The sequence below is a fragment of the Arachis ipaensis genome, chromosome B5 (assembly GCF_059453495.1).
Source record: "Arachis ipaensis isolate K30076 ecotype BB chromosome B5, ASM5945349v1, whole genome shotgun sequence".
In the NCBI taxonomy this organism is placed as follows: domain Eukaryota; kingdom Viridiplantae; phylum Streptophyta; class Magnoliopsida; order Fabales; family Fabaceae; genus Arachis; species Arachis ipaensis.
In genome coordinates, this window is record NC_142440.1 from 90,074,176 (window position 1) to 90,088,883 (window position 14,708).

Sequence of the window (14,708 nt, forward strand, 5' to 3'; positions counted from 1 at the left end):
CATCACGTTCTTGGGTGCGAATGGATATCTTAGAAGAGAAATAAGAAGAATTGAATAGAAAACAGTAGTACTTTGCATTAATCTTTGAGGGACAGCAGAGCTCCACACCTTAATCTATGGAGTGTAGAAACTCTACCGTATGAAAATACATAAGTGAAGGTCCAGGCATGGCCGAGATGGCCAGCCCCCTAAACGAGATCAATAGTCTCCTAAGATGAACAATGGATTAAAACTGAGACCAAAGATGGTCAAAAAGACGTCTAATACAATAGTAAGAGGTCCTATTTATAATAAACTAGTCACTAGGGTTTACATGAGTGAGTAATTGATGCATAAATCCACTTCCTGGACCCACTTGGTGTGTGTTTGGGCTGAGCTTAATTGTAGCACGTGCAGAGGCCATTTGTGGAGTTGAACGCCAGTTTCTGTGCCAGTTTGGGCGTTCAACTCTGGTTTTGGATCCTTTTCTGGCGCTGGACGCCAGATTTGGGCAAAAGGCTGGTGTTGAACGCCAGTTTACGTCATCTATTCTTGGCCAAAGTATAGACTATTATATATTGCTGGAAAGCCCTGGATGTCTACTTTCCAACGCAATTGGAAGCGCGCCATTTCGAGTTCTTTAGCTCCAGAAAATCCACTTTGAGTTCAGAGAGGTCAGAATCCAACAGCATCAGCAGTCCTTTTTCAACCTCTGAATCTGATTTTTGCTCAAGTCCCTCAATTTCAGCCAGAAAATACCTGAAATCACAGAAAAATACACAAACTCTTAGTAAAGTCCAGAAATGTGAATTTAACATAAAAACTAATGAAAACACCCCTGAAAGTAACTAGATCCTACTAAAAACATACTAAAAACAATGCCAAAAAGCGTATAAATTATCCGCTCATCACAACACCAAACTTAAATTGTTGCTTGTCCCCAAGCAACTGAAAATCAAATAGGATAAAAAGAAGAGAATATACTATAAATTCCAAACTATCAATGAAACAGAGCTTCAATCATATGAGCGGGACTTATAGCTTTTTGCCTCTTGAATAGTTTTGGCATCTCACTTTATCCATTGAAGTTTCGAATGATTGGCATCTGTAGGAACTTCAGATTTCGAATAGTGTTATTGACTCTCCTAGTTCAGTATGATGATTCTTGAACACAGCTTCTTTATGAGTCTTGGCCGTGGCCCTAAGCACTTTGTCTTCCAGTATTACCACCGGATACATAAATGCCACAGACACATAATTGGGTGAACCTTTTCAGATTGTGACTCAGCTTTGCTAAAGTCCCCAATTAGAGGTGTCCAGGGTTCTTAAGCACACTCTTTTTTTTTTTTTTGCTTTGGACCTTGACTTTAACCGCTCAGTCTCAAGTTTTCACTTGATACCTACACGCCACAAGCACATGGTTAGGGACAGCTTGGTTTAGCCGCTTAGACCAGGATTTTATTCCTTTAGGCCCTCCTATCCACTGATGCTCAAAGCCTTGGGATCCTTTTTATTTGCCCTTGCCTTTTGGTTTTAAGGGTTATTGGCTTTTTCTGCTTGCTTTTTCTTTTTCTTTCTATTTTTTTTTCGCCTATTTTTTCTTTCTTTTTATTTTTTTTTTTCTGCAAGCTTTGTTCTTTGCTGCTTTTTCTTGCTTCAAGAATCATTTTTATGATTTTTCAGATTATCAAATAACATGTCTCCTAGTCATCATTCTTTCAAGAGCCAACATATTTAACATTCTTAAACAACAACTTCAAAAGACATATGCACTGTTCAAGCATACATTCAGAAAACAAGAAGCTTTGTCACCACATCAATATAATTAAACTAAGTTCAAGGATAAATTCGAAACTCATGTACTTCTTGTTCTTTTGAATTAAAACATTTTTTCATTTAAGAGAGGTGATGGATTCATAGGACATTCATATCTTTAAGACAAAGTTACTAACTACTAATGATCATGTAATGAAGGCACAAACATAGATAAGCACATAACATAGAAAACGAAAAACAGAGAAAGCAAAAACAAGGAATGAATCCACCTTAGTGATGGTGGCGTTTCCTTCTTGAGGAACCAATGATGTCCTTGAGCTCTTCTATGTCTCTTCCTTGTCTTTGTTGCTCCTCCCTCATTGCTTTTTGATCTTCTCTTATTTCATGAAGCATGATGGAGTGCTCTTGATGTTCCACCCTTAGTTGTCCCATATTGGAACTCAATTCTTCTAGGGAGGTGTTGATGTGCTCCCAATAGTTTTGTGGAGGAAAGTGCATTTGAGGCATTTCCGGAATCTCATGGTGATGAGCTTCATACGCCTCTTGAGCTCCATGAGTGGGCTCTCTTGCTTGCTCCATCTTTTTCTTAGTGATGGGCTTTTCCTCTTTAATGAGGATATCTCCCTCTATGTCAATTCCAGCTGAATTGCATAGGTGGCAAATGAGGTGAGGAAAGGCTAACCTTGCCATGGTGGAGGACTTGTCAGCCACCTTGTAGAGTTCTTGAGGTATAATCTCATGAACTTCCACCTCTTCTCCAATCATGATGCTATGGATCATGATGGCCCGGTCTATGGTAACTTCAGACCGGTTGCTAGTGGGAATGATTGAGCATTGAATAAACTCCAACCATCCTCTAGCTATAGGCTTGAGGTCCAATCTTCTTAGTTGAACCGGCTTGCCTTTGGAGTCAATCTTCCATTGAGCTCCTTCTACACATATGTCCATAAGGACTTGGTCCAACCTTTGATCAAAGTTGACTCTCCTTGTGTAGGGGCGTGCGTTCTCTTCCATGTATGGCAAGTTGAACGCCAACCTCACATTTTCTGGACTAAAATCTAAGTATTTCCCCCGAACCATTGTAACATAGTTCTTTGGATCCGGGTTCTTACTTTGATTATGGTTCTTGGTGATCCATGCATTGGGATAGAACTCTTGAACCATTAGGATGCCGACTTGTTGGATGGGATTTGTTAGAACTTCCCAACCACTTCTTTGAATTTCATGTCGGATCTCCGGATACTCATTTCTTTTGAGTTTAAGAGGGACCTCAGGGATCACCTTCTTCTTGGCCACAACATCATAGAAGTGGTCTTGATGGGCTTTGGAGATGAATCTTTCCATCTCCCATGACTCGGATGTGGAAGCTTTTGTCTTCCCTTTCCCTCTTCTAGAGGATTCTCCGGTCTTAGGTGCCATCAATGGTAATGGAAAAACAAAAAAGCTATGCTTTTTCCACACCAAACTTAGAATATTGCTCGCCCTCGAGCAATAAACAAAAGAATAGAAGAAGAAGAAGAAGAAATATGGAGAGGGAGAGGGAGATGTGGTTTCGGCCAAGAGGAGTGTAGAGGGGTGTGTTGTGTGAAATTGAAGAAGAATGGATGGCTTTATATAGGGAAGGGAGGGGGGTTAAGGTTCGGCCATATGGGTGGGTTTGGGTGGGAAATTGGTTTTGAATTTTGAAGGTAGGTGGAGTTTATGAGGTAGCTTTATAGGGAAGAGTGGATGGATGTGAGTGGTGAAGAGGTGATGGGGAAGAGAGTTTGAGGTGATTGGTGAAGGGTTTTTGGGTAAGAGTGTTTATGGGGTTGTGTGAAAGAGAGTGGTGAGAAGAAGTGAGTGGAGGTAAGTGGGGATCCTGTGGGGTCCACAGATCCTGAGTGGATCCTGTGGGGTCCACATATCCTGAGTGAATCCTGTGGAGTCCACAGATCCTGAGGTTTTCAAGGATTTACATCCCTGCACCCATTAGGCATGTAAAAATGCCTTTGTACCCAACTCTGGGCGTTCAGCGCCAGGTTGGTGGCCATTTTGGGCGTTCAACGCCCATTTGTGTGCCATTTCTGGCGTTGAACGCTAGAACCATGCCTGTTCTGGCGTTCAGCGCCCAGAAGCTGCCCATTTTGGGCGTTCAGCGCCAGAACCATGCTCTGTTCTGGCGCTGAACGCCAGACAGATACTCCTCCAGGGTGTGATTTTTCTTCTGCTGTTTTTGATTCCGTTTTCAATTTTTCTATTTATTTTGTGACTCCACATGATCATGAACCTAAGAAAACATGAAAAACAATAAAAATAAGAATTGGATAAACATTGGGTTGCCTCCCAACAAGCGCTTCTTTAATGTCAATAGCTTGACAGTGGGCTCTCATGGAGCCTCACAGATGTGCAGAGCTTTGTTGAGACTCTCCAACACCAAACTTAGAGTTTGACTGTGGGGGCTCTGGTTGACTCTGCTTTGAGAGAAGCTTTTCAAGCTTCCTCTCCATGGTTGCAGAGGGAGATCCTTGAGTTTTGAATACAAGGGAGTTCTCATTCCATTGAAGGACTATTTCACCTCTGTCAACATCAATCACAGCTCTTGCTGTGGCCAGGAAAGGTCTTCCTAGGATGATGGATTCATCCTCTTCCTTTCCAGTATCCAGGACTATGAAATCAGTAGGTATGTAAAGGCCCTCAACCTTTACTAATACATCTTCTACTTGTCCATAAGCCTGTCTTCTTGAGCTGTCTGCCATCTCTAATGAGATTTTAGCAGCTTGCACCCCATAGATTCCCAGTTTCTCTATTACAGAGAGGGGCATGAGGTTTATTCCTGAACCAAGGTCACACAGAGCCTTAAAGATCATGGTGCCTATGGTACAGGGTATTATGAACTTTCCAGGATCCTGTCTCTTCTGAGGCAATGTCAGTTGATCCAGATCACTTAGTTCATTGACGAACAAGGGAGGTTCAACTTCCCAAGTATCAATGCCAAACAATTTGGCATTCAGCTTCATGATTGCACCAAGAAACTTGGCAGTTTGCTCTTCAGTGACATCCTCATTCTCTTCAGAAGAGGAATACTCACCAGAGCTCATGAAGGGCATAAGGAGGTTCAATGGAATCTCTATGGTCTCTGGATGAGCCTTAGAGTCCTTTGGTTCCTCAGAGGGAAGCTCCTTATTGATCACTGGACGTCCCAGGAGGTCCTCCTCCTTGGGATTCACGTCCTCTCCTCTCCTCAGAGGTTCGGCCATGGCGCTTATGTCAATGGCCTTGCATTCTCCTTTTGGGTTCTCTTCTGTATTGCTTGGGAGAGTACTAGGAGGGATTTCAGTGATCCTTTTACTCAGCTGGCCCACTTGTGCTTCCAGATTTCTAATGGAAGACCTTGTTTCATTCATGAAACTTACAGTGGCCTTAGATAGATTAGAGACTAGATTTGCTAAGTTAGAAGCATTTTGTTCAGAGTTCTCTGTCTGTTGCTGAGTTGATGATGGAAAAGGCTTGCTATTGCTAAACCTGTTTCTTCCACCATTATTAAAGCCTTGTTGAGGCTTTTGATCCTTCCATGAGAAATTTGGATGATTTCTCCATGTTGAGTTATAGGTGTTTCCATAAGGTTCACCTAAGTAATTTACCTCTGCTATTGCAGGGTTCTCAGGATCATAAGCTTCTTCTTCAGAAGAAGCCTCTTGAGTACTGTTGGATACAGCTTGCATTCCATGCAGACTCTGAGAGATCATATTGACTTGCTGAGTCAATATTTTATTCTGAGCCAATATGGCATTCAGAGTATCAACCTCAAGAACTCCCTTCTTCATAGGCGTCCCATTGCTCACAGGATTCCTTTCAGAAGTGTACATGAACTGGTTATTCGCAACCATGTCAATGAGTTCTTGAGCTTCTGCAGGCGTTTTCTTTAGGTGAATGGATCCACCTGCAGAAGTGTCCAGTGACATCTTTGATAGCTCAGATAAACCATCATAGAATATATCTAGGATGGTCCATTCTGAAAGCATGTCAGAAGGACACTTTTTGGTCAACTGTTTGTATCTTTCCCAAGCTTCATAGAGAGATTTACCTTCTTTCTGTCTGAAGGTTTGAACATCAGCTTTAAGCTTGCTCAGCTTTTGAGGAGGAAAGTACTTGGCTAAGAAAGCCGTGACCAGCTTATCCCAAGAGTTCAGGCTGTCTTTGGGTTGAGAATCCAACCATAATCTAGCTCTGTCTCTTACAGCAAAAGGGAAAAGCATGAGCCTGTAGACTTCAGGATCTACTCCATTAGTCTTAACAGTATCACATATCTGCAAGAATTCAGTTAAGACTGAAAAGGATCTTCAGATGGAAGTCCATGAAACTTGCAGTTCTGCTGCATCAGAGAAACTAATTGAGGTTTCAGCTCAAAGTTGTTTGCTCCAATGGCAGGAATGGAGATGCTTCTTCCATGTAAATTGGAATTAGGTGCAGTAAAGTCACCAAGCATCCTCCTTTCATTATTATTATTTTCGGCTGCCATCTCCTTTTTCTGTTCGAAAATTTCTGAAAGGTTATTTCTGGATTGTTGTATTTTAGCTTCTCTTAATTTTCTCTTCAGAGTCCTTTCAGGTTCTGGATCTGCTTCCACAAGAATGTTCTTGTCCTTGCTCCTGCTCATATGACAAAGAAGAAGGCACAGAAAAATAATAATAATAATAGAGATCCTTTATACCACAGTATAGGGATCCCTTTGTGAGTGGAAGAAAAGAGGGGGAGACAAAGAATGTGATGTAAAGGAAGAAACACAACTGTACGGATGGAAGAGATGTGAGATGAGATGTTAGGATATGAATAAATAAATAGAATGAGATGGGGGAGGGATAATTTTCGAAAATTATTTTGAAAAAGAGTTAGTGGTTTTTGAAAAATGGTTTTTGAAAAAATGTTAGTAATTTTCGAAAATTTTTGAAATCAAAAATAAAAAAATAAAAATAATTAGTTAATTAAAAAGAAATTTTTGAAAAAGAGGGAAGATATTTTCGAAAATTAGAGAGAGAGAGTTAGTTAGGTAGTTTTGAAAAAGTTAAGAAACAAACAAAAAGTTAGTTAGTTAGTTGAAACAAATTTTGAAAAGATAAGAAGTTAGGAAGTTAGAAAAGATATTTTGAAAAGATATTTTGAAAAAGATAAGATAAGAAGATATTTTTGAAAAGATATGATTGAAATTAGTTTTTGAAAAAGATTTGATTTTTAAAATCACAATTAATGACTTGATTCATAAGAAATCACAAGATATGATTCTAGAACTCAAAGTTTGAATCTTTCTTAACAAGCAAGTAACAAACTTCAAATTTTTGAATCAAAACATTAATTGATTATGTTATTTTCGAAAATTTGATTTAAGAATAAGAAAAACATTTTTGAAAAATATTTTTGGAATTTTCGAAAATAACTAATAATTTTGAAAAAGATTTGATTTTTGAAAAAGATTTTGAAAAAGATAAGATTTTCAAATTGAAAATTTGATTTGACTCATAAGAAACAACTTGATTTTAAAAATTTTTGAAAAAGTCAATCCAAATTTTCGAATTTGATGAGAGAAAAAGGGAAAGATATTTTTTTGATTTTTTTGAAATTTTTATGAAAAACATGAAAAATATGCAATGCATGAAATTTTTAGATCAAAACAATGAATGCATGCAAGAATGCTATGAATGTCAAGATGAACACCAAGAACACTTTGAATGTCATGGTGAACATCAAGAACATATTTTTGAAAAATTTTTAATGCAAAGAAAACATGCAAGACACCAAACTTAGAATTCTTTAATGCTTACGCACTAAGAATTCAAGAATGCATATGATAAACATGAAAAGACACAAAACAAAAAATCATCAAGATCAAACAAGAAGACTTACCAAGAACAACTTGAAGATCATGAAGAACACCATGAATGCATAAAATTTTCGAAAAAATGTAAGATGCATATGCAATTGACACCAAACTTATAACATGACTCAAGACTCAAACAAGAAATAGAAAATATTTTTGATTTTTATGATTTTCTAATTTTTTTGGATTTTTTTCGAAAATTTATTGAAAAGGGAAAATAAGGATTCAAAAATTTTTAATATGAATTCCAGGAATCTTGCATTCTTCGTCTAAAGCTTCAGTCCAGGAATTAGACATGGCTCACTAGCCAGCCAAGCTTTCAAAGAAAGCTCCAGTCCAAAACACTAGACATGGCCAATGGCCAGCCAAGCTTCAGCAGGTGATCATGGATCAGCAGCGGGTGGATGAGCAACAACTAAGTTGCTCTTGATAACAAATTGCAAGCCTCAGTCCAAATGAATTTAGACATGGCTTTACAGCCAGCCAGGCTTCACATGCTTTATGAAACACTAGAATTCATTCTTAAAAATCTTGAATAAAATTTTTTAAAACATTTTTATAAATTTTTTTTTCGAGAACAGATGAGAGATTTTTGAAAATATTTTTGAAAGATTTTTTAAAATAAAATAAAAAGAAAATTACCTAATCTGAGCAACAGGATGAACCGTCAGTTGTCCAAACTCGAACAATCCCCGGCAACGGCGCCAAAAACTTGGTGCACGAAATTGTGATGTCCAGGCTCAAACAATCCCCGGCAACGGCGCCAAAAACATGGTGCATGAAATTGTGATGTCACATTCATAATTTGTCACAACTTCGATACAACTAACCAGCAAGTGCACTGGGTCGTCCAAGTAATACCTTACGTGAGTAAGGGTCGAATCCCACGGAGATTGTTGGTATGAAGCAAGCTATGGTCACCTTGTAAATCTCAGTCAGGCAGATATAAAGTGATAATGGTATTTTCGAATATGATATAATAAAATAGAGATAGAGATACTTATGTAAATCATTGGTAGGAATTTCAGATAAGCGAATGGAGATGCTTTTCGTTCCTCTGAACCTCTGCTTTCCTGCTATCTTCATCCAATCTGTCTTACTCCTTTCCATGGCTGGCTTTATGCAAGGGCATCACCGTTGTCAGTGGCTACATCCCCTCCTCTTAGTGAATAATATGCTCACGCACCCTGTCACGGCACGTCTATTCATCTGTCGGTTCCCGATCATGCTGGAATAGGATTCACCGTCCTTTTGCGTCTGTCACTAACGCCCAACAATCGCGAGTTTGAAGCTCGTCACAGTCATTCAATCATTGAATCCTACTCGGAATACCACAGACAAGGTTTAGACTTTCTGGATTCTCTTGAATGCCGCCATCATTCTAGCTTACGCCACGAAGATTCCGGTTAGGATTTCTAAGAGATACTCATTCTAGCTTATTTCATGTAGAACAGAAGTGTTTGTCAGGCACGCGTTCATAAGGGAGAAGGATGATGAGCGTCACACATAATCATCACCTTCATCACGTTCTTGGGTGCGAATGGATATCTTAGAAGAGAAATAAGAAGAATTGAATAGAAAACAGTAGTACTTTGCATTAATCTTTGAGGGACAGCAGAGCTCCACACCTTAATCTATGGAGTGTAGAAACTCTACCGTATGAAAATACATAAGTGAAGGTCCAGGCATGGCCGAGATGGCCAGCCGCCTAAACGAGATCAATAGTCTCCTAAGATGAACAATGGATTAAAACTGAGACCAAAGATGGTCAAAAAGACGTCTAATACAATAGTAAGAGGTCCTATTTATAATAAACTAGTCACTAGGGTTTACATGAGTGAGTAATTGATGCATAAATCCACTTCCTGGGCCCACTTGGTGTGTGTTTGGGCTGAGCTTAAGTGTAGCACGTGCAGAGGCCATTTGTGGAGATGAACGCCAGTTTCTGTGCCAGTTTGGGCGTTCAACTCTGGTTTTGGATCCTTTTCTGGCGCTGGACGCCAGATTTGAGCAGAAGGCTGGCGTTGAACGCCAGTTTACGTCGTCTATTCTTGGCCAAAGTATGGACTATTATATATTGCTGGAAAGCCCTGGATGTCTACTTTCCAACGCAATTGGAAGCGGGCCATTTCAAGTTCTGTAGCTCCAGAAAATCCACTTTGAGTGCAGGGAGGTCAGAATCCAACAGCATCAGCAGTCATTTTTCAACCTCTGAATCTGATTTTTGCTCAAGTCCCTCAATTTCAGCCAGAAAATACCTGAAATCACAGAAAAACACACAAACTCATAGTAAAGTCCAGAAATGTGAATTTAACATAAAAACTAATGAAAACATCCCTGAAAGTAACAAGATCCTACTAAAAACATACTAAAAACAATGCCAAAAAGCGTATAAATTATCCGCTCATCACCCACTGAAGAGGATAACTGCTTCAAACTCAAGATCCAAAGGCCCATATCCAAGACTTGAAGAACCAACTAGAAGATCAGAAGAGTAGTATATATAGGGGTAGTTTTGAATTAGAAAAAAAGCTTTTTGGGGGTGTTGGAAATGGGAGAACTACTCTCTGTATAATTTTACATTCTCTGCACTTCTAGTTTTACTTTTCATAATGTATTTTCCATCTTTGTTTTCGATTTCCAGAGCTATGAACAACTAAACCCCTTTCATTGGGTTAGGGAGCTCTGTTGTAATTTGATGGATCAATATTAGTTTTCATTATTCTTCTTCTATCTTTTCTCTTGATTTTACTAGAAAGCTTTCAATCTTCATCCAATTGGGTAGTTATCTTGGAAAAGAAGCTATTCATGCTTGGATCTCTTCTGAACCTTGGAAGACGAATGAAGAGATCATGCTAGAAATGCTTTCTCATGTTGGACCAAATTGGGGTTGGATGGATATGGTGACTATAATTCTACCAACACTTAATTTGGGAATGCATGTGCTATAATCAGTGACCATACTTCATCTCTTCTCATGAGCAATTGACCAAGGAATTGGCTATTGATCAAGATTTGAGAGATTGAACTACAATGAATTGTAATTCGATCACTTAAGATTGCCAAGGAGATCAATGAACACATTGATTGAGGAAGAGATGAAAATGAACTTGATCCGGAGAATGCAACATCTCCTAAGCCCAATGAATTCCCCATTTTTGATCTTACTCATTCTCTTTAATTTCTGCAATTTACTATTATGTGCATCTTCCCCATTTCCATTTAAGATTCTGCAATTTACTTTCCGCCATTTATATTCAGCTCTCTATTTCCAGCAATTTACATTTTCTGCTATTTACTTTCCCGCCATTTAATTTTCTGCAAATCTCAAATCAAATTCTGCTTCGCTCAACTAGAACATTCCTCTAATTAAAGTTGCTTGACCAATCAATCCCTGTGGGATTCGACCTCACTATATTGTGAGTTTTTACTTGACGACAATTCGGTATACTTGCCGAAGGAAAATTGTTGAGAGACAAGTTTCCGTGCATTACCCAACCAAGAGTGTGAAACACTAGGCCAAAATTCAACCAAGCATTTAATCAAACACTTGGAAGGCATAAAAAGAAAGCATCATAAAATAATAAGAAATAATAAATTCTACGACTACCAAGCAAGGAAAGTAAGAATAACAACTTAATTAAGTAATAAAGGAACATAAAACATAAATTGTATTAAATGAAAATCGAAATAACAAGAGTGCTCATAAACATCAAAATGAGAAATTAACAAGATAAATTAAGGAAATTAAGACAATAGAACAAAGAAAGGTAGAAAAAACTAGATGAAAACAAGAATTGAGAAGAGAAGTTACAAAGAAATTAAGCTAAAAACCCTAATTTCTAGAGAGAAGGGGGAGCCTCTCTCTCTATAAAACGACCTACATGATACTAAACTATACCTAATTTCTCCCCGCTTTCACATGGAATAATGGCCCTTTGATATAGCACTCAATCAGCTTCAGTCAACACTCCCGACCCAATTAGTTTAAGGTGTTAGGTATTGAAGCACCCCTTAGGACTTACTGACTCAAGCCTCTCCTCAACACATACATACCACAGGCACTTGACTTGCAATTTAACATTGAGACATTCATGCCCAACACCTCTTTGGGTTACTAAATACTTTGTAGAAAGGTTGCTCTTGGTAATGGACTTTTGGTTGATAATCCCGGGTTAGTTAACCCAAGTTATCAAGTGACGAAGCACTCCTTAGAACCTAATCATCCAAGCATATCCTTATACAAAAGCATCACAGGCATATATCTTTAGGGTCAAGCTATTGGTGCCTAGCTTATTCATTTCTTATTCTTTCTTCATTCTTTTTTTTTTTTTTGCAAGGATCTTTTATTCACAAGGGTTTTATAGAATGCACACTAAGAATATACTTAAGAGAGCATTCTACCCTTCCACTTTATTTGTGAACTTACCAAGTACTCAAGCATGTACCACCACATCACCTTAGGATTTTATTCAATCTTCTACCAAATTGAACTTTTACTCTTCTCTGTTTCATAACATTTTTCTTTTATTAAGACTTAGGAAAACAAAGCATACAATTTAAGCAAGGTGAAGTGATATAGGCATTAGACTAACAAGCAAAAAATAAAAATTAACCTAATGTAAATGAATCATGGTTAAAAGGACACTAATCAACAGGGGCACAATTGCACTTTCAATCAACACATTTAAGCTAGAGATAGTCAAGTAACAATACAACCTCTCGGTGTCCACTTGTTTCCTCCTTGTTATCACCATTTTTAGCTTTTGTATCCTTCTTTATCTCCTTAGATGATGGTGCATATTTCCTCCAAGAGATTGAATGACTTCTTGCAAAGATATTGAAAGTTACTTGTTCTCCAAGCACTTTGAGAAATGGTTAGCATGCTTGTATGTTTGTAAGCTTCTGAACTTGCTTTGGTGTGTGAACATCAAACTTAGTTCCTTGCCTACTTCTTTATGCAGTAAATTTGAATGCATGCATGAAACATCGTTTGCTTTTATTAAGAAAGCAAACTATGAACTAGAAAGTAAATAAGTGTTAAGTAGTTTCCATGATTGTTTGGAGTTAGTGACTAGTCATGCTATTTGGAGGGTTGCAATGTGTTTACATGAAATCTATGGTGGAACACCAAACTTAGCATCACACATTCACCCTTGAATTTTTCACCTATGACTTCACTTTGGTGTGCAAGACCAAACTTAACTCCTTGCAATACAGGAAAATCGACTTAACTCTCTTATTGAATCAGCTAAGAAAAGAAAATTAACTCTGGTTGGGTTGCCTCCCAACAAACGCTCTTTTATCGTCATTAGCTAGATGTCTTTCCTTCTTATTCAAGTCAGCTCATGAATGCTCCTCCTTCTTGTTCCATGGTCCTCTAAGGTAGTGCTTCACCCTGTGACTGTTTACTGTGAATGTATCCTTTGAAGCTTTATTCAGGAGTTCAAGATTTCCATTTGGGGAGACCATAGTCACAACATAAGGACTGATCCATTTAGACTTGAGTTTGCCGGGGAAAATATTGAGTCTAGAATTATACACTAGCACTTGTTGCCCTGGCTTAAAATCTCTTCTTGAAATTTTCTTGTCATGCTATCTTTTGGTCCTCTCCTTGTAGATCTTAGCACTATCATAAGCTTCCAGTCTAAATTCATTCAATTCATTGAGCTGTAGTAACCTCTTTTCTCCTGCTATTTGAGAATCGAGATTAATGAGCTTGGTAGCCAAAAAGCCTTGTGCTCGAGCTCCACTGGGAGGTGGCAGGCTTTGCCATAAAGTAGCTGAAATGGTGACCTCTCGATGGGAGTTTTCAATGCAGTTCTATATGCCCACAGGGCATCATCTAGCTTCCTTGCCCAGTCTTTCCTTGTTGATCCTATTGTTTTTTCTAGAATCTTTTTTAGTTCTCTGTTTTCTAATTTAGCCTGGCCATTGGTCGGAGGGTGGTATGGTGTAGCTACTTTGTGAGTTACTCCATATTTATGGAGCAAGGTGTTCATTTGCTTGTTGCAAAAGTGACTACCACCATCATTAATGAGACCTTTAGGCACTCTGAATCTGGTGAAGATATACTTCTTGAGGAATTGGAGAACAATTTGTGCATCACATGTAGTTGTTGCTATGGCATCCACCCATTTGGAGAAATATGCCATTGCTACCAATATGTACTTGAATGAGTATGACGGGGGAAAGGGTCCCATGAATCTATGCCCCATATGTCAACAACTCTACCTCCAAGATAAAGTTCTGAGGCATTTTATTTTTCTTTGTTAGGTTCCCTGCTCTTTGGCATTCATCACATTGATTTACAAATTCCCGGGCATCTTTGAATATAGATGGCCAATACAAGCCACTCTGAAGAACTTTGACAACTGTTCTTTCGACCACAAAATGTCCACCATAACCTGAACTGTGATAGTGCAATAGGATATTTCTCATCTCACTTTCTGGTACACACCTTCTGATCATCCCATTTGGATGTCTCTTGATTAAAAAGGGTTCATCCCACAAGAATTGCTTGGTTTCAATGAGAAACCTCTTCTCTTGGTCCTTGGGATCCACCACTATCTGATTGTACCCAGAATACCCATCCAAGAAGCAATAATAAGCATGACCAGCCAGCCTTTCCAGCATCTGATCAATGAAGGAAAGAGGGAAATGATCCTTCCTTGTGGCTTCATTCAATCTTATATAGTCAATGCACATCCTCCACCCAGTTACTACCCTTATAGGGATGAGTTCATTCTTTTCATTGAAGATAACAGTGATGCCTCCCTTTTTTGCTACCACCTGAACTGGACTCACCCAAGAGCTATCAGAAATGGGATATATGATTCCAGCATTCCATAACTTCATCACCTCCTTTTGAACCACTTCTTTTGTGATTGGATTGAGCCTCCTTTCAGGTTGCACCACTAGCCATGAGTCCTCCTCTAGCAGGATTTTATGCATGTAAATTACAGGGCTTATGCCATTGATGTCATCAATTGTCCACCCTAGAGCACTTTTGTGAGTCTTCAACACCTCAAGTAGGTTTTCTTCATCTTGTGTGCTCAAAGAAGCCTTGATGATTACTGGGAGGGTTTCCTCCCTACCA

General features: G+C 38.7%; 1 protein-coding gene across 1 annotated transcript; it reads right to left on the reverse strand.

Annotated features, from left to right (window-relative positions):
• Window positions 1-13,302: 13,302 nt before the first annotated feature.
• On the reverse strand, window positions 13,303-13,764 carry LOC148564918 (uncharacterized). Its single transcript, XM_088487109.1, has one exon. It carries the CDS (start codon window positions 13,762-13,764, stop codon window positions 13,303-13,305), a length of 462 nt encoding a protein of 153 aa, XP_088343235.1.
• Window positions 13,765-14,708: the final 944 nt, after the last annotated feature.